The sequence below is a fragment of the Sciurus carolinensis genome, chromosome 17 (assembly GCF_902686445.1).
Source record: "Sciurus carolinensis chromosome 17, mSciCar1.2, whole genome shotgun sequence".
Classification (NCBI taxonomy): domain Eukaryota; kingdom Metazoa; phylum Chordata; class Mammalia; order Rodentia; family Sciuridae; genus Sciurus; species Sciurus carolinensis.
In genome coordinates this window covers 8889314-8916822 of record NC_062229.1, presented here as the reverse complement: position 1 = coordinate 8916822, position 27509 = coordinate 8889314, and the positions used below count along the sequence as shown (strand labels likewise).

The 27509-nt window shown below is 42.7% G+C and overlaps 3 protein-coding genes across 3 annotated transcripts; 2 read left to right on the top strand and 1 right to left on the bottom strand.

Annotated features, from left to right (window-relative positions):
- Positions 1-2831: 2831 nt before the first annotated feature.
- LOC124969206 (olfactory receptor 7D4-like) lies at positions 2832-3737 on the bottom strand. Its single transcript, XM_047532057.1, has one exon. The coding sequence runs from the start codon at positions 3669-3671 to the stop codon at positions 2832-2834; it is 840 nt and encodes a 279-aa protein (XP_047388013.1). The 5' UTR covers positions 3672-3737.
- Positions 3738-15329: 11592 nt separating this feature from the next.
- On the top strand, positions 15330-16253 carry LOC124969245 (olfactory receptor 18-like). Its single transcript, XM_047532107.1, has one exon. It carries the CDS (start codon positions 15423-15425, stop codon positions 16251-16253), a length of 831 nt encoding a protein of 276 aa, XP_047388063.1. The 5' UTR covers positions 15330-15422.
- Positions 16254-25323: 9070 nt separating this feature from the next.
- LOC124969253 (olfactory receptor 7D4-like) lies at positions 25324-26256 on the top strand. Its single transcript, XM_047532117.1, has one exon. It carries the CDS (start codon positions 25417-25419, stop codon positions 26254-26256), a length of 840 nt encoding a protein of 279 aa, XP_047388073.1. The 5' UTR covers positions 25324-25416.
- Positions 26257-27509: the final 1253 nt, after the last annotated feature.

Below are 27509 nucleotides of genomic sequence, written 5' to 3'. Positions count from 1 at the left end.
TTTTCTTTTGGTTTTGAGGCAGGCTCTCACTAATTTGCTTAATGTCTTGCTAAATTGCCAAGGCTGGATTTGAATTTGAGATCCTCCTGCCTCAGCCTCCTGAGCCACTGGGATTTCAGATATGAGCCACCATATCAGACTCACAAAGCTTTCTTGAACATTATTTTTTCCTTTAACAAAGTTTTATCATTTGCCTATAGTTTGTGTCCAAGGTGATTGAAGCCTGGGTCTGCTGGGAGGTAATATCAACCATTTTTCAAAGAAGATTAAAGTATCCACCAGGTTACAAAAAAGGCCTCAGCTTCACTGATCATCTGGGTAATGAAAAACCACAAAGAGACATCAGGTCACACCAGTAGAGCGGTTACCCCTTATGCTTATCTGTATAATATACATGAAATGAGTTGTCAGCACAGATGTCCATTCCCATAATCAGGACAGCATTGCTCATTACTCACAAAAGTTAATGCAGAGAATCACCATTAGAGTTTATTATCATACAAATACACAGCTGTGCATACACAATGAAAGACCACTGTGGCATGAAGGGGAAGACCACCTGGGCATTTGACACAATGTGGAGGAACCAGTGAACCATGCTGTGGGTGACAGGCCAGGCACAGGAAGGCAAGCAGTGCGTGAGCTCACTTAGAGGTGGACCTGATAGAATTCAGAGAAACAGAGATGACGGTACCCAAGAGAGCTGTGGGGTAGAGGTCAGGGACTTAGGCTTGAGTCACAGTCACCACATTGGAGGCAGATTTGATGAGTAGCTTCAAGAGACCTATGGTACAGAGCCATGAGTCGATCAGCAACAATAACCTTCCTAGCTATCAGAAAGGAAGATCATACAGAAGGGAAAAACTGGCAAAACCACATCTGCTCAGGGTCAAGTATCTGGATGTGCCATGAACTCTTACAGGTCAGAAACAAAGGTACAACTTACATAATTATGAAATGAGCACTGACTGCATTAGACATTTCCCTAAAAAGGGACCATCACCTGCTAATGAGCCCCGGAAAGTTGCTCATTTAGTCTCAGGGAAACACAAATCCAAAGCAAAATGAGATACTGCTTCACAGTCAATAAAAACCTTTAGTTTGTATCAAATTGAAAATTACAAGTAAGTATAGGGATGCAGATGCCAGAACCTTCCCACATACATGTGAAACATGCCAGCTACAACGAAAAGCAGTTTGATATTCCTCAGAAGCTGTACCTGCCATGGCCTTATTACCCAGTGTCTCAGCCCTCTACATTTATTACCCAAGCACCTGAGCAGAGTCTTGCATGCCTTAGCACTGAGGGTAGGTCCTGAGAAGGGCCCTGTTGGGCAGTCTCATCATTGTGCAAACATCACAGAGCCATTACAAAAATCAGCATGGGTATGTCGTCACTAGAGAGACTGAAGTTATGGGACCACCGTCAAGTGTGCAGTCTTTCATCCACCAAGGCACTGTCAATGCAGCACACAGCTGTGCACAAGCCATGCAGGCTGTGTGAGTACCTACAGGAAGCAGACCCTTCACAATAGGGAAAAGGTGGAGATCACCCAGTTCCCATCAGTGCCGGGGTGGATGAGCAGCTTGTGGTGTATCCTGAAGGAGAAAAAGTACTCGGCCATAGAAGGAAGACAAAGAGTTAAGAATACCTCATAAAATGGTCAAAAGCAAGGAAATTAGGGAAGCAGGGAAGGAAGGAAGAAAACAGAAGGAAAGGAGTAAGGACACTGGCGGGATCGCAAGGAAGGAAGCAACGTGAGGCTTCATGGCCAGGGTCACAAGAGCACACGACTTTCAAAGGGAGATTGCTGCTTTCATGTTCACACAGTTGTAGTAAGAAATAGGACAGCAGATGTAGAAACCTGTGCTCAGTACAGGTTTGCTCTCAGGGGTCCTGTCCTCCCCTCAGAACTTATATGACTGAAAGGAAATAGATGGAAGTTCACTTTGCAGGTAAGAAAAGCAATCATGTAGTTCAACGAGTACAGAGCAGACATGGTAAGTACTCTGAGGATTTTCATTCTACCTCTAGGGAAAATAAGTATACATTTCATGTGCAGTTGAAGAACACCAACATTCAACCCATAAGTTTTGAGAAACCCATGATAGCATTTTTTTTTTTTTTTTTTTTTTGCTGCGTAACCTAAGGGTTTAATTTTTTCCATTTCTTTATTTATTTTAATTTTTATTTTATTTGTTCTAATTAGTTGTGCATGACAGTAGAGTGCATTTATACATTTTGACAGATCATTCATAAATAGAGTGTAATCTCTCATTTTTCTGATTATGCATATTGCAGGATCATATCTGTCTTGCAGTCATACATATACATGAGGTGATAATGTCTGTTTCGCTCTACTATCATTCCTTCCCCATATCCCTGCCCCTCCCTTTACTCCCTCTACCTAATATAAGGTAACTCTATTCTTCCCTATTCTCCACCCTCTTATTGTGAAATAGCTTCCGCATTTCTGAGAAAACATTCGGCCTTTGGTTTTTTGGTTTGGGCTTATTTCACTTAGCATGGTATTCTCTAACTCCATGATAGAATTTGATGTAGGTTCTTTATGTCAAATTGGAAAATTTGGGAATTCCATTAAAAAAACTTACCAGTCTTGGAACTTTATGGACCATGTTAGGGAAGATAATTGAAATGGGTCACTAAAGCAGTAGATAGAGTGAAAAATATACAAAACTATATGCAAGTGAAGTCATAGGGAATGAAAACAATTAGTCATGCATTCAAGGGAAGAAAATGAACCTAGATAATCCAGTTCACATTTGTATTATGGAATGGATTTTCCATGAATTCTGAGGTCAGTGATCCATCAAGGGTCAGAAGTTGCTCTGCTGAGGAGTCTTCCTAGGGCCCCCTTCACATCCATGTTCCTCAGGCTGTAGATGAAGGGGTTCAGCATGGGGGTGACCACAGTGTACATCACTGAGGCGATCATGGTTCTCAGGGAAGACTGGGTCACATCAGAATTGAGGTAAACCCCAAGTCCTGTTCCATAGAATAAGGCGACCACACAGAGGTGGGACCCACAGGTGGAAAATGCCTTATACTTGCCAACAGAGGAAGACATCTTCAATAAGGAAGAGACAATCTGAAAGTAAGAGAAGAGGATCCCAGTCATAGGAAATACACCCAGCACAGTGGTGCCCACATAGAGAACGATGTTATTGATGAGTGTATCAGAGGTGGCCACCTTGAAAATTTGAGCCAATCCACAGAAGAAATGTGGGATAACAGTGCCAGTGGAGAAGGTCAATCGCTTCACCAGTAGAATATGAAGAAGGGAGACAAAGAACATGAGGAGCCAAGACAACAGAACCAGAAGGACACAGAACTGGGTATTCATGATGACTGTGTAGTTGAGGGGGTGGCAGATGGCCACAAAACGGTCATAGGCCATCATGGTCAGTAAGAAATTATCCACTGCAGCAAATGTATTTAAAAAATATGCCTGAGTCAGGCACTCTATGTAGGAGATGTCTTTCTTCTCTGCCTGGATGTTCACCAGCATCTTTGGGACCATGGTGGAGATGAAGCAGAGGTCAATGAAGGACAGGTTGGAGAGGAAGAAGTACATGGGGGCATGGAGGTGGGAGTCAGAGCTGACAGCCAGGATGATGAGCAGGTTCCCAAGCACTGTGACCAGGTACATGCACAGGAACAGTCCAAAAAGGAGGGGCTGTAGGGCTGGATCATCTGAGAGGCCCAGGAGGAGGAATTCTGATTCACTTGTGCACTTCCATAGAGCTGGTGCATCTGCTGGGAAAGAGGCAAATGCTACATTTTTCACAGAAGAACCAACTCGCCCTTCCCATGTTATCTCTTTACAATATCACCCTTGGCTGGATGCCGGTCATCCTGCATGAAGTCCTTCAGATGACAGGGATCTACTCAGCAAAATACAGCCCCATTCCATTTTCAAGTGGGTGACATTATCCTGGTTTCCTTCCACTTAGCAGAAAGCCTTCTCCCTGTATCATTCACTCAGTCATTTCAGTTGTTCTATCTGAACTAATCCCCTTTCATGACCCTTTGAAAGCATTTTAAGGTATTTCATCATCTGTTCTTGATAAGTATATTGTTATTCATTTTAATACCACTGTAATATGGATTAAACACTGGAATTTGGGCTCAACCTACATTTTGACTGGACAATTTATCAATTTGTGACAGCTAAATCACACTCCACAATTGTTTTTTTTTCTTTTTCTAAGAGTATTGTTATTAATACTACTATTTTTTTTTTGAGGTTTAAAGTTGCTTTGGACCCTGTAGGGCCTTAAAATGAATTTCTGTCATTATTAATCTCTTCCTCTATGATACCTATTGTGGATGTACAACTCTCCCAAGATGCAGCATGTAGTTGGGATTTACAGATTAGGTTCTTGAGTAGACTTCATTTAATATAATATTGTTTCGTCAACATGCCCCCTGTGGGAACTTGAGAAAATTATTTAAACTCTCTCATGTTACATTGTTCATCTCACAGTAGGAGTCAAAAACATTCACTGCATGGTGTGTCTGGAGAATGAAATTCAACCGAATAGTGCATGAAATTCCTCCACTGTGGTTCCTGTGACACATAACAGGCATTTCATAAACGTGAGCTTCTGTTTTTAACATTGCAATAAATCTGTCTCCCATGGCTACCATGTGTCAGTATCCCTCTTAATGGGGGAAGTCCTTCAGGGTGAAATTCTAATCAAGAGAATATTTGTGTTTCCAGTTTTAAATTCAAATAGTACTTACAATTAGTGAAGATCCCTGTGGCTCCTTCTTCAAATAATTCCCACCATGTTCCAAGAAAAAGAATAAGTGTGCAAACGACATAGATAAGAGGAAGAAACAGAAATACACCACCATCACAGTGAAAAGTAAATCCAGGCACCGTGATGCACACCTGTAATCCCAACTACTCAGGATTCAGAGGCAGGAACCCTGCAAGCTCCAGGCCAGCCTCAAATTAAAAAATAAAATGTGCTGGGGATGTGTGAGTGGTAGAGTGCCCCTGGGCTGAATCCCCACCACTAAAAAATGAATATGTGCAGAAAAATAAATTATAAGGAAATAAAATGAAAGGAAGAGGGTTAGGGATGTTGCTCACTGGTAAAGTCCTCGTGAGTTCACTCCCCAGTCCTGAAAACAAAAAAAATCAAGTACAAGGGATGTGTGGCAGTGTGTGCTCATCTGATCTTGGGTTGAGATGTATTATATTAAAACCTTCAGAATTAATGATCAACATAAACTATTGATGAAATCCGATGGCCAATATTCAAACAGTATGTAAATCCAATCAACACAGAAAAAAATAAAAGGCCAATTTTATGATGTAGAAAGAAAAGATCATCAAGAATCAGAACTGACATGCCTGTTCATATTAATAAAGACAGAAAAAAAAAATCACTAAAGCACAATCCAGTCTGCCAAGATTGGAAGCAGAGGCTTCTCTGAAACAGGAATGTTTGGGCTGAGAGAGGCAGGACTGGTCATTGCTCATCAGGGGAAGGAAGGAATGAAGAGACTTTCCTGTAGGTGAGAAGAGCCTGGGATTGTCCTATGAGATGGGAGCTGCTGCACTGTCAATCAGTGTGTCCTCCTGAGATGCCATCAGAAGAGGCCTGAGTGCCAAACACCAGGCGTAGCTGCATTATTGTATCACACTGCACCACCTGAGTGAACAGGTGATAACAGTGGACCAAGGACAACATGCAGCTATTCAGGGATGTCATGGAGTCAGTCTGACAGCAGGCACAGGTAGATTCCCAAAGAAACAGCCCGTCACATAAGAACAAGACCTCACGCAGGAGGGCTGTTCAGTGAGCAGTTCACAAACAAATGAATCGAAAGAAGAAAACCAACAGGGACCTGTCATTCAGGGAGGGAGTGGAGAAGACAGGGAGGCTCTCCAGAAGGCACTGCCTTCAAGAAATGGCCATTTCAGACTCTTGCATCAGGTTCAGAATTCCAGAGAACAAGGCAGGAACCAGAATGAGAGCCTGAGAAGGTGATTCAGAGGAAAAGAACGCACCTTACATGTGCAGGACCTTGGCCTTCCCAGACTGACCACACCAGGCTGTCCCAGGGTCCTGGTCCTGGAGTAGAGCCCAGAGCCCACCGTCCCTTTCCTTCTGGCTCCACCAGCCACCCTGGACACGCTGACTCTCTCCAGGGGTTCTCACTGGAGACGTCTCTCTGCACAGCCAGTCCTAGGGAGCCCATTGGATTTTCACGGATCCTGGAGCAGGGAAGTCAGGAGAGGGGAGAAGGGGCATGCTTAAGATCCCTACCATCTCAGGGGTTGAATTCTCTGTGCTCCTCACTCGGTCAATCTTTCCAGTGTCTTCTCAGTCTCCAAACAATTAAATTCCCCTGGAGCACAGAGCAAAGAGCCCAGTGGAAAATTTTCAGTCAGTATTGGGTCTGTGTATGCATAAAGAAGGTGAGATGGACTTGTTTCCTCCAAGGAAAGCACTGTTTTCTTTGCTCTGATTTGAGTGTACCAAGTGTCCCCTAAGGAATATTTAATTTCTACAAGCGACTAATCAGAAGAATCATTCCTCTGTGAGGGGCCTCCCCTAAACAATCTTTGAAGGTTTAATGAATCACTTGGTGTCCACAATGTTAAATTCACGAGAATTAATCATTTCAAGGCAGATAGGGGATTGTAAGGAGAGTCCGAGTCAAAGGGGACTTCATTCCTATAGATGTAGGAGTTTTAAAAATTAGGAATATGTAGTATATGCACACTATGCACACAAACACCACCAATATAATTTTCAGAAATTCCCTTAACACTTCCCTATGGTTTTCATTTATTTTCAAATTTCTATTCAATTTGTTTTATGTATTTTGTTTATCTTTTTAAGGGATAAGGAGGAAATACTAAAAGGGACAGAGTCTGTTTTTGAGGTGATAAAGGTGTTCTAAATTGACCCTCATGATACCCCTACATGTGTTTGAATAGACTAGAAACCATTAGGGTGTAACCTTTCAAAGGGTGGATTACCTGGCAAGTGAATTTTATGTCAGTAAAGCTGTTTAGGAAAGCTAATCAAACTAATATCAGATATCAAAAAATACATTATCTTGTGGTTCAGGTCCCTGAGTGATATTGTACACAGTGGATTGTGGGTTCTAAAAAGTCAAAGAGATGGATGTGAATTTGTTTCTCTAAAGTGGATGAAGTTACTGAATTATGAGGGTTGGTTGGTTTGTTGGTTTGCAGGGCTGGGATGGAACCCAGGGCCTCCTGCACACCAAGCAAGTGCTCTACCACTTAGCTACACCTCACAGTCCTGGGAGGTACTCTGTGACTCTGGTGAGGAAGGGAGATTTACACTCCAGTGCCAGCACCAGTGAATTCCCTACCCTCCATGTTTATGGGCAGAGGTGTAAGGAGCATGCCTGCAAGAGGACATGAATTCTAAAGTTGATTTCAAAATTTCTTTCCTTCCTCATTTTGAATCTCATAATATCCTAGAAAACATTCTATATTCCATAGAATATAGATAATATCATAAAACAGGATAATAGACTATTAGCTACTATAAAATATGTAATTAACATAATTAAAATGTATTATTAATTAAATTACTATATTATACCAGACACTATGTATTAATGTTATGTATTTCATAGTAATATAATACATATTATGCTATAATATCCTATCAAATCTTATGACAAAATAAATACATAATTTGATAGATTAATATCAATATTATCAAATGCAGGTGCTTAATTTTAATAATCTCAAATTTTTCTTAAATTTGAATGCTATATTAGTTCAATTTATTTTTTATTCTGTTTGTCTGTCTGTAGACTTGACTTTAGCTTCATCCTCTTCTGCAACAAGATGAACTTTTTTCACGTGACTAAAAGTCATAAGCCCCAGAGAGGTTTGTAAAATTTGGGCCCAATATTACAGTGGCTTGATGTGATGTCAGTGAACAGACCCTGCTGATGGAAAAGAAACCCTGTTGGCTTTCTGACTGCATGACCTGGAACAGCATGAGGCCATCCTCAGAAATACCAAGATCAGAGGCCATTTCCATCCACACGCCAGTTCTGCTGCAAGAAACTGGGTACAGCGTGGTGGTGTGGTGGATTGAGGGCTCTGCTAGACAGTGGGGTAATGTCTCCAGAATCTTAGTGTACTGGGAACCAAGTATCCTGATGGAGGGCAAGCAAGGTAGATTCTGACTTGTTCCCAACAGACCTAACCTCCTGTGCGTAAGGCATTGTGCAGACCCATTTCCTTGAGCGTGTCCTAAATCTGATGATTTACTTCCAACCAATGCTATGTGGCAGAACAGACAAGATGCCGCTCTTGAAATTAGGGTATAAAAAGATACTGGTTTCTTTCTGGTTTTCTGTTTTTACTTAACCCATCTGTTCTTTGCAATGGAAACCAACTGCCATATGTGATCTGCTTCATGCAGAGGTCTATACAGCAAAGAACTAAGGGAAGCCTTTGACCAACAGCCAGCCAGGAGCTGAGTCCTCTACCCACCACAGGGGTGAGCTTGGAGGCAGGTCTTAAACCAGCAGACTCCTGAGTGACTGCAGGTTGGTGTGACACCATAGATTACTTAAGGAAAATAGCAAGTTATAAGTACGTCAACAAAGCATTGTAGACAAGAAAAAAAAACAATTTTCCAGTTTTATTGAAGCAAAATTGACAAAAATTATGTAAGTTCAAGGTAGACAGTGTAATAGTTTGATATACCTACACATCGTGAAATTACTTCAATCAAACTAATTAACATATATATCACCTCATGTGGTTACTGTGTATAGGTGTTGTGAAGACACAAGATTTCTCAGTAAATTTCAAATAATCAAAATAACAATGCTATGCATAAAACTCCAGAACTTTTTCATGTTATAAATAAAAATTCATACCTTTTTACCAACATCTCCCACCCTGACCTTGTAGAAATCACCATTCTACTCTTTTTCTGTGAGTTTGAATTTTTTGGATCCCAGGTATATGTGAAATCATGCAGCAGGTTCCTCCTGTGTCTGGCTTATTTCATTTAGCAAGATTTTTCTTGTTCATGGCTGAATAACATATTGACTATTACATACACACTCTGTATATTTTTTTATCTGTTCACCCACCAACAGACACCTAGGTATCTTCCATCTGTAGGTTCTTATGAACGGTGTGCTTCAATGACATGAGAGTACAGAGAACTCTGAGATTCACAGAGTTCTTTTTTATTGTGGACATATCCCCCCTGGTGGGATTGCTGATTCATATGGTTGTTTTAGCTTCACATTCTGAAGAGCTCCCATGTGGTGTCCGTTATGGCTGAGCAACTTGCAGTGTGACCCCCAGGGTGCAAGGGTTCCCTGATCTTCACATCCTCATTGGCATGTTATCTTCCATCTTTTTCATAATGGTCATCCTAACAGATGGGCGGGAATATCTCACTGTGGTCTTGGTTCGCATGCCCTGGTGATGAATTATGTCAAGCAACTTTTTGTATTACAGAGGTTATTTATGTCTTTGGAAAAAAATGCCTATTCAGGACCTCCGTTTATTCTTAAATCCAGTTATGTATTTATTTTCTTGCTTTTGGGTTGTATGAGTTCCTTTTATATATTTTGGATATTAACCTCTTGTCGGATACGTGGTTTGCAAATACAGTCTCCTGCATTTTTGTTTTGTTGATTATTTCTTTTACCAAATAAAACAAAAATAACAAAGAACTCAAATCACAAAGCTTTTTAGTTTGATGTAGTCACACTTTATTATTAATTATTTTTTGCTTTTGTTGCCTGTGATCTTGGTATCATGTCCAACAAGTTGTTGCCAAGACTAATGTCAAGGAAGCTTATATCTACATCTTCTTCCAGAAATGTTATGGTTTCAGGTCTTACCTTTAAGTCCTTAATCCATTTGAGTTGATTTTTTTCATTAAGCCCAATTTTATTCTTTTGCATGTAGATACATAGGTTTTCAAATACCATTCATTCAAGAGGCTTTCCTTCCCCATTGGGTGTCCTTGGCATCCTTATGGAAGATTAGCTATTTTCATATGCATGAGCTTATTTCTGCATTCTCTGTTGAGTCCCCTGAGCTGATGTGTCTGATGGTACCGGTACACCAGTACCATTCTCTTTTGATTACAATAACTTTGCAATGTAGCTTCAAATCAGGAAGTGTGATACTTCCACTTTTGTGCATTTTTCTCAAGATTACTTTGGCTATCAAGAAACTTTCATGTTCCTTATAAATTTTAGAATTGTTGTATTTCTTTGAAAAATGCTATGGAAATTTTCATTGGGATGGCACTGGATCTGTATTTTGCTTTGGTTAGTAGACATTTTAATTGCATTCATTCATTCTATGAACAGGAGATATTGTTTCATTTAATTGTGGCTTTAATTTATTTCATCAGTAGTAGTTTTCTAGTATACTAACATCACACTTTAAAAAAGGAAAAGTAGGACTTGGGCTGTTATGTAAATAAGCGAATGCCCCCATAAATATCCAATGCAAATGAACCACAACTCCCAAGCAAAGACTACTGAACAGAATGAAGAAAATGTTTCTTAGAGACATAAATCTTAACTAGGAAAATGAAATTTGTATCAGATTCTTGTTATAGAAAACCCAGTTCTTCCTCAAGTGGTTTGTTAATACAATAGACAGATATCAAGTTCAAAAGTCAGAAATAAATCTATCACAGTTTGCTCACATTTTGTTTTAAAAGAAGCAAAAGGTTGCAGGCCTGCCTTCTCCCTAGAGGAGAAAGGGCCCAGGCCCTTGCTTTTCAAGCAATTCCCTTTTACTCTTCCATTAAAATTAGCAGGTCTTCAGAGACTGGGAGAACGTGGAACAATTAGGGTAACGGAGCGCTCTGTGCACTTTCTGTAAGTACAAATAATGAGTCTGCATCCCGGAGCCTTTCGGCTTGCTGATCCCAGTCTGGTGGACTTTTATGCCTATGTCTCTTGTTTTCAAAGCCACTGTTGGCATCAAGGTGTCCATGACTGCTTCCGGCTATCCCTGAGCCCCTCATCATTCACCAAGCTGGGGACAGCAGTGGATCCAAATTCTTCGTCATGGAACAGGGACAGAGTGCAGCCCAGTGAGTGCCCGGGCAGAGGTGATGGTAGAGGGAGTGTGGGGAGCCCTGATTCCTCTTTACAAGCAGGACAGTTGGGATAGGCAGACAGAAGAGCCCCAGTATTCAAAATGTCATCTTAGAGGCCAGTGGGGGTTTTGGGGGGTTTTATTTGCTCTTTCCAGTGGGACTGCAGAACTGTCATTCAGAGTCCTGTTCTGACCCATCATGGCTAGCTTCTACAGACATCACTCACACCTGAGCAAGGATGGGGTCCCTCCAATGATGAACACACATCACTCACTTATTTTCTTCATCATTTTATTACTTTTTGTTTCCTTCCCAGACTACTAATCATTGATTTGTTTTCCTTTAAAATTGGTTAGTTTGCATTTTGTAGAATTTTATATGATCAAAATCGTAAAGCGTTTTTTCCAGTTTCTTTCCAATTTTCTTCATGCTCCATAATTATTTTGACATTAACCAATGATGATTATATAAGTATCTCATCCAGTTTATTGCCAAAAATATTCTGTTCTATGGACATGCCTCTATTTTTCTTATCCACTCATCAGTTTTTGGAAACTTGGATTGTTTCCAGTTTTTGATGGTTGCAAATTAAATTGATACAAAATTTTTTTTTAAAAAACTTCCCAATTTTCCCCAACATTCAAAATGAACATGAAGCTGGTGTGGGGGATGATGATGTCACCACAAGATCATGAAACTTCGCTGAGTTTTCTGGTGCCAGGCTCTGTGGCTTTTTGCTTTTCACCTGCACAGTCACCCTCCAGATGTAAGTGCACACATTTTTGCTGTTTTACAGTTGAGGAAAGGAGAAAAGCCTTTCATTTAATTTTTGCCAAGTTCTGGGGCAAAGGGGGCGAAGTCAGGTTTGGATCTAGGAGCATAAATCCATTCACAAGACACCTCAGCAGTCCTCTGCCTGAGCAGCTCCACCTCCAGTTTCTCATTCCTGAGAAATGCTTGATTGAGTTGGTAGATAAGAATGCCTCCAGGGCTGGGGAGATAGCTCAATTGGTAGAATGCTTGCCTTGCAAGCACAAGGCCCTGGGTTCGACCCCCAGCACTGCAAAAAAAAAAAAAAAAAAAGAATGCCTCCTAAGTATCTGGTGAATAGAAGTTCATTGCTCAGAAAAATACATAAGAAAAATAAGGATACTTGTGTCTGTCAGGTGCAGGGCCTGGAGGGAGATCAATCTCCTTCATTTCTGATTCCCTAGCTGTACCACGGTCCACACAACACAGGCAAGCAAAACAGTCAAGATCCCTGCTGAGCATCACTCACCCTCAGTCAGTTCACAGAATCACTACAGGCAACCGACCTCTAAACACTGGGTGCTTTCATTTTTTTTCTTTTCTCCAAAAGTGGAGATTAAAACCAGGGCTTTGCTCTTACTCAGCAAATTCTCTTGCACAGAGATACATCTCCAGCTCCTTATAAAATATTTTGAGGCAAGGTCTCTAAATGGCCTAGTCTGGCCTCAGATTTTCCATTCTGCTGCCTCAGCCTGCCAAGTGACTAGAATTACAGGTGCTACCACCATACCCAGCGATACTGGGTGCTTTCTTGACTATCCTTTCATAAATGTTCACATGGTCAGAGGAATGAGTAAGACTCAGACATTTCCCTCCATTCAGGCTCTCTGAAGTGACCAGGAAAGAGAAATGCTTGGTTGCGTTGGTAGATAAGAATGCCTCCTAAATATCTGGTGAATAGTTCATTGTCAGAAAAATACATAAGAAAAATAAGGATGCTTGGTCTGTCTGCATCATGAATTTTCTATGGGATCTATCTTTCCATTTAATGGGATTTATACTGTGATATTAGAAATGGAAGAGATTTTCATAAAATGAAAATAGAGAGGAACTATGGCCTTTGTGCATATTTGTGGGTCCTAGGGGAGGGTGTCAGGTGAATATCCTCAGAAGTTGAAGTCACCAAGGCAATACCATACCTGTGCTCCTGGAGAAAGTGGACATGGTGAAGGCCAAGCCCAGGTCATTATGGGAAATTCTAATTAGGTGGGTCATATCTGTAAGAGGGAGTCAGAGGATTCAATCAGTGCAGCACAGCACAGCCCAAGGCATACGCTCATCCAGAGCCAGCAACTCCAAATACAGGGCAGCTGCCAATGGAGCAAGTCAGGAAGCCCTAGCACAGCTGGCTGCAGGGAGGGCTGTGCACATTGCAGAGACCATGGAGCCCCACTTGGAATCTGGTTTTGACCTGAATGCTGATAATACACACAAGTCGTATTAAATTTTAATCGTTATAGAAAAGCTTCCTGTCTGTGGAGCACATAGCAGGAGAGTTCAAGGAAAGAGGACAGCCTGTGACTTTCAGTGGGTGAGGATGGGCTCCTGCCCATGGGCTCGAGCTTCTGTGGATGGCATCTCCCGCTGCCTCTGCAGGAGGAAGTGAGGCTTCCTAACTAATTTTTTCCCTTCCTTCCTCCCTCCCTTCGTCCCTTCCTTTCTTCCTTCCTCCCTTCCTTCCTTCCTTTCTTCCTCTCTTTCTCTTTCTTTCTTTCAGTAATGGGAATTGAACCCCCAGATACTCTCCCACTGAGCTATATATATATATCCCCAGTCCTTTATTTTTTTACTTTTTTAAATTATTTTTTTTGAGAGAGGATCTCACTAAATTTCCCAAGCTGCCCTCAAACTTATGATCCTCATGCCTCAGCCTTCCTGTAATCCTGAGATTACAGGAGCGTACCCCTACACCCAGTCGGTTCTTTATTACATGGCTATTAATGGGTATGTTTGCTTCTTGTTTTTGTGCTGGAGAATACTGGGTCTCACACATGCTAGGCAAGCCATCTACCACGGAGCATCATCCCCAGCCCCTTTCCATTTTTATTTTGCAACCGTATCTTGCTATTTCTCCAGCTGGCCTCGAACTTACAATCTTCCTCCCTCAGTTTCCCAGGTTAGCCAGAATTACAGGTGTGCATCGCTGTGCCTGATGTGAAAGGGTGTTTATAAAAGGCCAGTACAAAGGAATTTATGGAACTGCATTTGGGTAAAATTAAGTACATTTGATTGTTTAATAGCATTCTTTATCTGGGCATGGTAGTGCACACCTATAATCCCAGTTACTTGGGAGGCTGAGGCAAAAGAATTCCAAGTTTGAGACCAGCATGGGCAATTTAAACAGAACCTGTCTTGAAATTTAAAAAAGAAGGAGGAGGTGAAGGAGGAGGAGGAAGAGAAGTAGGAGGAGGAAGAAAGGGATGGGGATGTAGATAAAAGGTAGAGCACTTGCCTGGCATTCGCCTCTGGGCTTAATCCCTTGTATGGGGCAGGGAGGTGAGGAGCTCCTTAATTGGAACGATTTTTAAGGGAGAATAATCTTTATTACTATAGATTGGATCCAAGTCCCCCAAAGGCCATGTGTTAAAGGCTGGGTTGCCAACCTGTGATGCTGTTGGGAGTTAGTGGAACCTTTAAGAGGAGGGGCTAGTGGAAGGAAGTAAGGTCACTAGGGCATGCCCTTGAGGGGAATTAGGACCCCAGCTCCTTCCTCTCTCTTTCCTTTCTGGCCACCATAACATGAACAAGCCTCCTCTGCCCCATCATGTTAACTGTACTACTACAGGTCCAAAGCAACAGGACCCAGTGACCGTGGTCTGAAACCTCTGAAACTAACAGACAAAACAAACCTCTTTTCTTTTACATTGATTATCTCAGGTATTTTCTTTTAGTAAGAGAAAGCTAACACATTTGTGTTCCCATCAATGGGGGCAACCACATCCAGACACACACCAAATCCATCAGCTATGCAGGTTGCCTAGCTCAGGTGTCCTGTTTCTTCCTTTTTGGATGTTTGGACAGTCTACTGCTGGCCTCGATGGCCTATGACTGCTTGGTGGACATTTGCCAGCCTTTACCCAGAATGCTTATGGACTTTTCTTGATCTCTAAATACCCATGCTCCCATAGATTCTTCTGCCTAGTGTTTCTAAAGTGGATTTTCATGGATTTAGATTCAGAGATTAATGGAATTAAAACTTCAGAGAGAGTTCAAAGGAGAAAGTATTTGTCATAACTAAAAAACAGTGCTAATGTGTATGGTCCTCAAGTGTGTGTACTTTAATTATAAACTGCTTAAATTCACAACACAGACACATTCATGGGTCCCAAGGTGCTCCTTTTGTATATTCCAACCTTTATTTATTTTCCAAAAGGTGCCTCTGCCATGTGGAACCATGGAATCTAACAGGTGTCTTGCATTTTCTGCTCCTGGGCTTCTCAGATGATCCAGAACTGCAGCCCATCCTCTTTGGACTGTTCCTGTCCATGTACCTGGTCACAATGCTTGGGAACCTGCTCATCATCCTGGCTGTCAGCTCTGACTCCCACCTCCACACCCCCATGTACTTTTTCCTCTCCCTCCTTTCCTTGGCTGACATCGGCTTCAGCAGCTCTACAATACCCAAGATGCTGGTGAACATCCAGACACATACCAAATCCATCAGCTATGCAGGTTGCCTAGCTCAGGTGTCCTGTTTCTTCCTTTTTGGATGTTTGGACAGTTTACTGCTGGCCACAATGGCCTATGACCGCTTGGTGGCCATTTGCCAGCCTTTACACTACCCAGTCACCATGAACCCCCACCTCTGTGGCTGGATGGCCCTAATGTCCTTTTCTGTCAGTCTTGTGGACTCCCAGGTACACTGCTTGATGGTATCACAATTGACCTTCTGCCAAGATCTAGAAATCCCTCATTTCTTCTGTGATGCTCCTCAGCTATTCAAACTCGCCTGTTCTGATACCTCTGCTAATAACATAGTCATATTTCTTGTTGGTACCATCTCCGGTTTTCTTCCTATTACAGGGATCCTCTTCTCCTACTGTAAAATTGTGTCCTCCATTCTGAGGATCCCATCTTCAGGGGGGAAGTGCAAAGCCTTCTCCACCTGTGGGTCTCACCTGGCCGTTGTTTGCTTATTTTATGGAACAGGCCTTGGGGTGTACCTCAGTTCATCTGTCTCTACTTCCTCCAGAAAGAGTGTGGTGGCCTCAGTGATGTACACCATGGTCACCCCCATGCTGAATCCCTTCATCTACAGCCTGAGGAACAAGGACATCAAGAGGGCCCTACAGAGAATTGTCAGCAGAATAACCTAATCTCACTTCCTGTGCTATCCTTTGGCTCATAAAGCTGTAAATATGAGCAGGCTCAAACGTGGGTAATAAGAAATCCTGACTCTGTAGTCACAGGGTATATATCTCTATTTATCTATATGGCCTTCTGATTTCTGTTAATGCTATTGTTCCTCTTAGTGCATCTTTAATGGAGTTGGGAAATTATTATGGATAAACACTTAAGTCATAGTTATTGGAGGAATGTCTTCAGAACTCAGTATAAGACTCTTGCTTTCCTTATTATCCAGGCCTCTGAATCATGAGATATCTCACTTCCTTTCACTGAAAGGAAAGTGATTCCTTTCACGATTCTCTTTCTCTCTCTCTTTCTCTTTTTGAGTACTGTGTATTGAACCCAAAGCATTTAGATGCTAGGGAAATGCACTACCACTGAGCTACACTCTCAACCTTTTTAATACTATGATTATTATTATTTGTTATAAGATAGGGTCTCTAAGTTGCCCAGACTGGCCTCAATTTTGTTATCCTCCTGTGTCAGGGATGACAGAGGTGTACCAGCATGCCTGGCTCTCTCTTTCTTGTTCCAAAGGTGACTTCTTGAAAATACTCAGAATGTCTTGTTCCTTTCTGCCATTTGTTCTTTACCCCAAAGGAGCCGAATGGCTTGCAGACTACATCCCAGGAACAATCTATTTAATTAGCAAGGATAAAAAATCAGCCTCCTAGGGCTCAAGTAGCCTGGAACTGCTCATCTATAGTTGCATGATGCTTGACCAGGAGGAGAACACAGCCGCGCCTCTTAGGAACATGAACTGGGAAGACTTCAGAACAAGTTCATCTTCCTGCCATTCTCCGGTGGAATCTGTCCTCAGCATCTGACTGTCAGAGAAGAAAAAAGGCTGTACAATTTTTTTTAATGCCACACCAGCTGGGTAGAGGGAGGGTCACCCTGTCCTAGTGAGTGAGTCCTGCATGTGAGAAGAGGGATTTGAAAAGTAGCACAGAAAGGAACAAAGATGGAACTCACGTGGCTGATAATGTCCCATGGAAACTCTTTGAAACTTCTGAAGTTTGTTTCTCTGGTTCTTTCTTTCTTTTTAGATTCCATTGTGACTGTCTTCTGTCACCAGCAGCTGTGATGGCCCTTCCTTTTGGAAACTAGTGACTTTCTTGAAGTCACTAAGAATTGGTGTTCCCTGAGTAGTTCTTTTGTAAGAGTCTCCAACCCCCAACCCACCTACTAACACCTTCCTGGTTCCTTGCTAGTATCGTAGTTCTCAAAGTGGAACTTGTTTGTTTTTTGTTTTTGTTTTTTTTTGTTTTTTTTGTTTTTTTGTTTTTTTGTTTGTTTGTTTTTTGTTTTTGGTACAGAGGATAGAACTCAGGAGCACTCAGTCACTGAGCCATATCCCCAACCCTATTTTGTATTTTATTTAGAGACAGGGTCTCACTGAGTTGCTTAGCGCCTCACCATTGCTGAGGCTGCCTTTGAACTCGTGATCCTCCTTCCTCAGCCTCCCAAGCCTGTAGGATGACAGGTATACACCACCAGGCCCGGCAAAGTAGGACTCTTGCAATGAAAAATAAACAAGTAAATGAGTGGAAGGCAGCCCAGTAGAGGAAGGAATATAGAGGGATGGAGGAGGGAAGGGAAAGGGAGGAACTGGGTACTGAAATGGAACAAGTGAAACTTGTAGCATGTATGATTATGTCAAAATGAACTCAACTATTATGTACAACTGTAATGAACGAATAACATTTTAAACAGTAGCGTTCTCAGAGTAGCAGCATGGTATATCCCCTGGCACTTGAGAGAAATGCAGGCCTTTAGACTCAATTCAAGACCTACTGATGACACACTCTGGGGATAGGGCCAGTCTGGTTCAAGTCTTCCAGGTGATTTTTTGCTTTGTTTTGTTTTTGTTTGTTTTTTAGTGGTACTGGAGATTGAACCCAGGGGTGCTGTACCACTGTGCTACATCCTCAGCTCTTAATATTATTACCAGTAGTAGTAGTGGTACCAGGGATTGAACCCAGAGACACTTAACCACTGAGTCACATCCCTAACACTTTCTATATTTTACTTTGAGACAGGGTCTCACCAAGTTGCTTAGAACCTCACTAAGTTGCTGAGGCTGGCTCTGAAGTCACCCTGCTCCTGCCTCAGCCTCCTGAGCTCCTGGGATTACCAGCATGCACCACCACAAACGCCATATTTTATTTTTTATTTTGAGACAGGGTCCCACTCAGTTGCCAAGGCTGGCCTCAGATGGGATCCTCCTTCCTCAGCCTCTGAGTCACTGAGATTACAGGTGTGTGCTGCCATGCCTGGCTTTCTAGAACTGGGGAAAAGAAGAAGAAGAAACAAGGAAGGAAGGAAGGAAGGAAGGAAGGAAGGAAGGAAGGAAGGAAGGAAGGAAGGAAGGAAGGAAGGAAGGAAGGAAGGAAGAAGGAGGGAGGGAGGGGAAAGAGAAAAATGAGATGCTTAAAGTAGGCAGTGGGGATTGTGAGTCCATTTGCTGGGATTCTATTTTGTCACTGCAGGTCTCACCTCTCAGTCATTTCTTTATTTTATGGCACAGCTGTTGGGGTTTCCTTAATTTCTGTGGTCACTGGTTCTTCCTAGAAAGTCTTAATAGCCTCAGTGAGGTACACTGTGGTCACCCCCATGCTGAACCCCTTCATCTACAACCTGAGGAACGAGGATGTGAAGGAGGCCCTGGGGAGACTCCTCAGCAGGGCAGCCTCTTATCTGAGCTCCATCTGTTGAACAAAGACTAAGAAATTTTGTGCATTTCAAAGGCAAAAACCAAAATGTAATAATAAAACAATCCTGGAATTCTTCTTTCTGTACTTCTGAAACCATTTTGTTCTTTCTTAATCCTGGAGGATCTATGCCTTCATTCTCTCCTAGGTTTATACACTTTCCCACAACTCGTCACCCAGTGATTTCCTCGATGATATCTCTGCCCTTTCTAATGTCCACACACTACACACCTCATCACGCTTCTTGCTTCCACACTGGGAGTTTTAAACTCAAACTTGAAGCAGTGAGGGTAGCTTTCTTATCCCAGTGTAGCCATTGGGATCTGGAGCTGTGGGTTGCTCACCTAATTCAGTTCTCCATGACTGCATGTGTTGTGTGTGTGAATTGTCAATGCTATTCTTTTCGTACTGGATAAGTATGATTAAAATGCAGATTAAAATATGACTGATGTGATAGTGCTTATTCTGTTTTAATTATGTGCTCATTACTCCCTGTGTACTATCTTCTAGAGTCTTCCTAGTGGAGACGAGACCATAACCCTTTTAGAAGTGGAAAGTGAGGCTCTGAGAGCGAGCATGCTGCACACACACGCAGAGGACACAAAACAAAGCGAACTTTGCAAAGTTACAGAGGAATCAAGTGACAAAAGCAGGACTGAAGCCCAGAACTGGACCTGAGCCCTAATCTTCCCTAGCAGGCGGCGGCACAGACATTAGTGTGGGTTTGGGGGCTGTATACACTGTTGGGATGAACGTCACTGGTGACTGACAGTATCTCTGGTCATCCTCTCCTATTTGACATCCAAGGGCATTGCCTTTCCTTTGACATGACACATGGCAACGAATGTGAGAGGAAATGATGTGTCACTTGTCTGTTCCACAGCTCCTCCCTGTCTCCCTCCCTGCCACCCTTACCCCTGCTCTGTGGAAGCTTCTTTCAAAAGGGCCTTATCTCATTCATGAGGTGTAGTGCTCATAACCTCTTCCCTCTTAAAGACCCACCCCTGAATACCATCGCCAGGGCAATAGCTGAATGTCGGACATTCAAACTCTAGCGATATGTACAGTAATCTATATGTGGTTCACAGCCGTGAAGAGAGTTAATTTACGATTGTGCAAGAAGTATAATTTGAATAGTAAATAAGTTCCTTTTCCCTTGTTTTTCACATTACTGAAGATTGAACCCAGGGTTGGCACATGCTAGCCTAGCACTCAATCACTGAACTGCATCCCCAGCCCCTCTAAATTTTTAAAATTTGGAGACAGAGTCTCTCATTAAGTTGCCCAGGCTGACCTGGAACTTGCCATCCTCCTGCCTCAGCCTTCTGGGCAGCTGGGATTGCAGGTGTGCACCATTATGTGAGGATGACAAATCCCTTGGAAGTCTTCATCATTCCTAGAGTATCCTCAGAGTCCCCACGATCTTCAAGAAAGACTTGCATTGTCACTTGCAGGACATCCGGATTCATTACAGGAATCTTTCCTTTTGAGACATGTACTGGTAGACATGTTGGGATGTCTATTTCCACTCTTTAATTACTTTCCATACAGTGCTGGGCATGGAACTCAAGACCCTGTGCATGTTGGGCAAGTGCTCTACAATGGAGTTCCAGCCCCAGCCCACACTCATTTCTTTATTTACTTTTGAACACTGGACATTGAGCCCAGTGCTTACCCCTGAGCTCCAGGCCCACCCTTTCTATGTACCTTGAGACAGGGTTTTGCTAAGCTGCCCAGACTGGCCTCAAACGTGTAGTCCTCCTGCTTCATCTCCTGAGTAGATGTGATTGCAGGTGTGCACCCCCAAGCCTGGCCCATGCTCTGCATGGTTAGTGATCACTACTGCTGCGTTCCTAAAGTCTACACTCTCAGTTCACGTGGAGAAAGAAATATTTTCTCTGTTCTGTATTTGTGTTCAGAGAGTTGAGCACAGACTCTGGCTGGAGAAAATCTGTCAACCAGATGAAGCTAAGGTTGAGTCCAGAAACAGACAAAGAGAATAAAAAATAAATTGAACTAATACAGCATTCAAATTTAAGAAAAGCTTGAGCTTATTGGACTTGAGTGCCTGCATTAAATTATGAGGATGCTACTTTATGAATTTTTTTATTTCTTTTTAATACAATATCTTGAAGGATATCACAATATAATATGTTATACATTAAGATTAAATATATTTTAGACATTAATATGTAGTGTACCAAAAAATATAGGAATTTATTACTTAGAAATTATTAGCTCTGTTAATTATATATTAAACTAACTGAAGTCCTGTTTTTATATTATCTATATTTGATAGAATATAGAATGTTTTATAGATATTATGAGATAAAATATGATAAAGGACAGAAGTTTTGAAATGACCCTTAGAATTGAGTTCCTCTCTCAGGCATGATTATCACACATGTGCCTGTGAAGAACGGAGGGTGGGGAATTCTCAAGGTCAGCACTGTGTAGGTAGCAGAGTGTAAATCTCCCTTCCTCACCAGAGTCACAGAGTACTCCCAGGGCCGTGAGGTGTAGCTAAGTGGTAGAGCACTTGCCTGGTGTACAGGAGGCCCTGGGTTCTATCCCAGCCCTGCAAACCAACCAACCAACCAACCAACCAACCCTCAATACCTCACAGTGACTTTATTCACTTTAGAGAAACAAAGTCGCATTCTTCTCTACGACTTTTTAGAACCTACAATGCATTGTGTACCATATCACTCCTGCACCTTGAACCAGAGGATAACATATTTTTGATATCTGATATTTGTTTGATTAGCTTTCCTAAGCAGTGTTACTGATATATGATTGACTTGCCAGGTAATTCACCCTTTGAAAGTTTACACCTTAGTGGTTTCTAGTCTATCCATACACATGTGGGGGTATCATGAGGGTCAACTTAGAACACCTTCATCACCTCAAAAACAGACACTGTCCCTTTTAGCTATTTCCGAAGATCCAAGATGGCCAGTGGAGCACCAGCTGCCTGCTTTGCTGCCTGGAAGTTCACTGTTACAGTACCTGCAGGTTTGATTACACATGGCTGCCGCCATTTTGAGACAACGGCCAGGCCTCGTAGGACCCCTGGCCGGACTGACTGAGCCCCATCTCCAGGATCCCTCAGCCCAACCAATCACTCCCTGCCTCTGGGGCCCTCACATCAACTGACTGCTCCCTGCTGCCAGGACCCCCAGAACAACTGACTGAGCCCTATCACTGGGACCCCAGACCAACTGATTGCAACCGGCCTCCAGGATCTCACAACCACATTAGCCACACTGACCTCCAGGACCCCTGCCTGATCAACCACATCCTACCTCCAGGACCTCCTGCTGACCGCGGCCATACCCTGAGCTGCAACTCCCCATTTGCCAACACATTGTAAAGCCAAGTGGCCATCTTGGATAATCCTGGAAGCCTTAGCTCCGATCTTTAGGTGGGGCAAAGTCCATCCTGAGACGCCTGCTGGAGGCTTGAAGTTCATTGTCAGGTACCTCTCATGCATCAGGTTCCTGAACTCTGGGAGGTTTCATTACTATATGACTTTTATTCTGTAGATTTTCTTTTTTCTCCTTATTGAAAAAGTTTAAGTTTTTATTTCTTTTCTTTTCTTGCTCTTTTCCTTTTGTTTACCTGTTCCCTCAGAGTCTCTTTCTCCCTTTTTTGCATGCTAACATCCAATTTCTTTTGATTACACTCTCACTCTTTCTATTATCTAGAACTTCTGTATATTCTTTTCTTATCCCATTAACAGCTACATTCTACATCCCTCTGCATCCTCTTTTTTTTTTTTTTTTTTGTGGTGCTGGGGATTTGAACCCAGGGCCTTGTGCTTATGAGGCAAGCACTCTACCAACTGAGCCATCTCCCCAGCCCCTCTCTCTGCATCCTCTTTGTCCTCCATTTGAAACTAAAGACCTTATTGCAAATCTGTTTGTTTTACTGAAGATAATATTTGAACTCATTCTGTTTATTATGACAATTTTGTTATTGTCCTCATAGGGGCTATTTGGTCTAGGATTGCATAGTGTCTGAATTGGGCACTGCTAATATTGATCTCCCCTTAAAGAAAGGGTTTTAGCTATTTCCTTCTTATCCCTTAAAAAGATAAACATGTTCTTGAAAATAAAGAACATGGGAAAGCTTAGAAAAACATCTTGAAAATTACACTGGTGGTGTATGTGTGCAAAATGTGCATAGATTATATAATTCTAGTTTTTAGACTCTTGCAACTGTAGGGATAAAGTCACCTTGGCCTCATACTCTATTTATAATCCCCTCACTCTCTACCTTGAGACAATTAATCATCATGAATTGAACATTGTGGACAGCAAGTGATTCAAAGATTGTTTAGGGGAGACCCCTCACAGAGGAATAATTCTTCTGATTAGTTCCTTGTAGAAACTAAACATTCCTTAGGGGACACTTGGTACATTCAAATCAAAGCAAAGAAACAGTTTTTTTCCTTGGAGGAAACAAGTTCATCTCAACCTCTTGCTAACTTCATGCACATAATACCGACTGAAAATTTCCACTGTGTTATCTGCTCTGTGCCCCAGGGGAGCTGAATTGTTTAGAGTGAGAAGACAATAGAATGAGTGACTCAGTGAGGAGCACAGAGAATTCAACCCCTGAGATGGTAGAGATCTTAAGCATGCGTCCTCTCCCCTCTCCTGACTTCTCTGCTCCAGGATCTGTGAAAACCCAGTGGGCTCCCTAGGACGGACTGTGCAGAGAGACGTCTCCAGTGAGAACCCCTGGAGAGAGTCAGCGTGTCCAGGGTGGTTGGTGGAGCCAGAAGGAAAGGGACCGTGGGCTCTGGGCTCTACTCCAGGACCAGGAACCTGGGACAGCCTGGTGTGGTCAGTGTGGGAAGGCTAAGGTCCTGCACATGCAAGGTGCGTTCTTTTCCTCTGAATCACCTTCTCAGGCTCTCATTCCGGCTACTGCCTTGCTCTCTGGAATTCCGAACCTGATGCAAGAGTCTTAAATGGCCATTCCTTGAAGGCAGTGCCTTCTGGAGAGCCTCCCTGTCTTCTCCACTCCTTCCCCTGAATGACAGGTCCCTGTTGGTTTTCTTCTTTCGATTCATTTGTTTGTGAACTGCTCACTGAAGAGCCCTCCTGCGTGAGGTCTTGTTCTTATGTGACGGGCTGTTTCTTTGGGAATCTACCTGTGCCTGCTGTCAGACTGACTCAATGACATCCCTGAATAGCTGCATGTTGTCCTTGGTTCACTGTTATCACCTGTTCACTCAGGTGGTGCAGTGTGATACAATAATGCAGCTACACCTGGTGTTTGGCACTCAGGCCTCTTCTGATGGCATCTCAGGAGGACACACTGATTGACAGTGCAGCAGCTCCCATCTCATAGGACAATCCCAGGCTCTTCTCACCTGCAAGAAAGTCCCTTCCTTCCTTCCTTCCCCTGATGAGCTGACCCGTCCTGCCTCTCTCAGCCTAAACATTCCTGTTTCAAAGAAGCCTCTGGTTCTACCTTCACAGACTGGATTGGTCTTCATTGTTTTATTTTTCTGTCTGGAATAAATCAATATGTGCAGGCATCAGATTTGTAGATTCTTAATCATTATTTATTTTTAATTTTAAATTTGTCCTATTTTCTCTAGGATGATTGGTTTTATATAGTGTTTAAAAATTGACAATCAGAATTATCAATTATATATTTTGGCCATTAATTCTGAAGATTTTAATATAACACCTCTCCACCCAAGATCAAGGATATGTGAGCACATTGCCACCCATCCCTTGTATTTGATTTTTGTTTTTTTCTGTACTGAAGGCTGAACTCAAGGGCACTGTACCAGTGAGCAATATTCGCTGCCTCTTCAGTTCATTATAATTTATTTTGATTCATAAATTCATTTATTTAAATTACAGGAATTAATGCAAGTTGAATGACCATCAACCAGTCTCCTGCATCCCCAACCATTCTTAATTTTTACTTTGAGCACGGTCACTCTAAGGTGCTGAGACTGGACTGGATCTTGCAGTGCCCCTGCCTCTGCAGCCTGAATAGCAGAGATTACAGGCATGAGTCACTGTGCCAGGATTTGCTTTTCCTTGTAATGGTGGTGTGTGTAGGTTTCTTCCTTTCATCTATGTGGTTTGCAGATTTTTCCTCATGTTGGAACGATTCACATGGCAGGAATTCTGCCATGGATCACTGCTCTGGCTCACTATCATCTGAAAGACTTACTGCAAGAAGAGTGGCATCCATCCAAGGGTGAGATCTAAATAGACACCATGGGAGGGGCTTGTTAGATATTCTGTGCATGTTGCATTTTCTCCTTCCCCAGCAGATGCACCAGCTCTTGGAAGTGGGAAACTGCACAAGTGAATCAGAATTCCTTCTACTTGGTCTCTCAGATGATCCAGAAGTGCAGCCCATACTCTTTGGACTGTTCCTGTCCATGTACCTGGTCACAGTGCTTGGGAACCTGTTCATCATCCTGGCTGTCAGCTCTGACTCCCACCTCCACACCCCCATGTATTTCTTCCTTTCCAACCTGTCCTTGGTTGACATCTGCTTCATCTCCAACACAGTCCCAAAGATGCTGGTGAACATCCAGGCAGAGAAGAAAGGCATCTCCTACATAGAGTGCCTGACTCAGGCATATTTTTTAAATACTTTTGCTGGAATGGAGAATTTCCTCCTGACCATCATGGCCTATGACCGTTTTGTGGCCATCTGCCACCCCCTCAACTACACAGTCATAATGAATTCCCTGTTCTGTGTCCTCCTGGTTCTGCTGTCTTGGCTTCTCATGTTCTGGGTCTCTTTGATGGACATCCTACTGGTGAAGAGACTGACCTTCTCCACTAGTGCTGAAATCCCACACTTCTTCTGTGGAATGGCTCAACTCTTCCAGGTGGCGACTTCTGGTACGCTTTTCACCAATATCGTTCTCTATGTGGGCACCACTGTGCTAGGTGTGTTTCCTATGACTGGGATTCTCTTCTCTTACTTTCAGATTGTCTCTTCCTTATTGAAGATGTCCTCCTCTGTTGGCAAGTATAAAGCATTTTCCACCTGTGGGTCCCACCTCTGTGTGGTCGCCTTATTCTATGGAACAGGACTTGGGGTTTACCTCAGTTCTGCTGTGACCATTTCTTCCCAGAGAACCATGATAGCCTCAGTGATGTACACTGTGGTCACCCCCATGCTGAACCCCTTCATCTACAGCCTGAGGAACAAGGATGTGAAGGGGGCCCTGGGGAGACTCCTCAGCAGAGCAGCCTCTGGCCCTTGATAGATTACTGTCTCCCAAACTAAGTGAAAAATCTGTCCCATAATACAAACATAAACTTGAATATCTAGGTTCTTTCCCTAGAACACAGGAATATTTCCTTCTGTTCCTTTTAACTTTGTTTGTGTATACTTTTGTATATTTTTTCCCTATCCACTCCTTTACTAATACCATTTCAATTGTCCTCCCTGTTTGTGGTCCATAAAGGTGAAGATTGTTGTTTTCTTACAGCAATACCTGAGACTTCCAACTTGACATAAAGAACTTACATGGAATGCTGATACGTATTCCTCATAAAGTACTGCTTGAACGTTGGTGCTCTTTACCTCAACATCAATGTATTCCTTTTTCCCTAGAAGTGAAAGCAAAATTATCAAACTTCTTACCAGGTCTATCCTCTGTTTGTTGGATTACATGTCTGATTTTACTATCCTGCAAACGGTTCTTTGACGTGTTTTCCCTCATTCACTTCACTTATGAGGGGAGCAGACATTTCGGGGGTGTGTAAGGCAAGTCTGCACTGAGCACAGGCTTCTTCCTCTGCTGTCCTGCTTCTCACAACGAGGATTGTATTTTGAGCAGCAAAGGGGAATCTCCCTTTGAAAGCCATGTGCTCCGTGACCATGGCCATGCAAGGTCTCATGCTGATTCCTTCCTTGTGATCCTGCAGGGTCCTTTCTCCTTCTTTCCTTCTCCGCTTCCCTAATTTCCTCCTTCCTTTTGGACATTTTATGAGGTATTCTTAACTCTTTTTCTTCTTTCTATGGCCGAGTAGTTTTTCTCCTTCAGGATACACCACAAGCTGCTCATCCACCCCGGCACTGATGGGAACTGGGTGATCTCCACCTTTTCCCTATTGTGAAGGGTCTGCTTCCTGTAGGTACTCACACAGCCTGCATGGCTTGTGCACAGCTGTGTGCTGCATTGACAGTGCCTTGGTGGATGAAAGACTGCACACTTGACGTGGTCCCATAACTTCAGTCTCTCTAGTGAAAACACACCCATGCTGATTTTTGTAATGGCTCTGTGATGTTTGCACAATGATGAGACTGCCCAACAGGGCCCTTCTCAGGACCTACCCTCAGTGCTAAGCCATGCAAGACTCTGCTCAGGTGCTTGGGTAATAAATGGAGAGGGCTGAGACACTGGGTAATAAGGCCATGGTACAGCTTCCGAAGAATATCAAACTGCTTTTCATTGTAGCTGGCATGTTTCACATGTATGTGGGAAGGTTCTGGCATCTGCATCCCTATACT

What these genes read in the sequence shown, in the direction of transcription:
- LOC124969245 (XM_047532107.1), top strand. Translation starts at nt 15,423, where the DNA reads ATGTACCTGGTCACAATGCTTGGGAACCTGCTCATCATCCTGGCTGTC.
- LOC124969253 (XM_047532117.1), top strand. Translation starts at nt 25,417, where the DNA reads ATGTACCTGGTCACAGTGCTTGGGAACCTGTTCATCATCCTGGCTGTC.
- LOC124969206 (XM_047532057.1), bottom strand. Translation starts at nt 3,671, where the DNA reads ATGTACCTGGTCACAGTGCTTGGGAACCTGCTCATCATCCTGGCTGTC.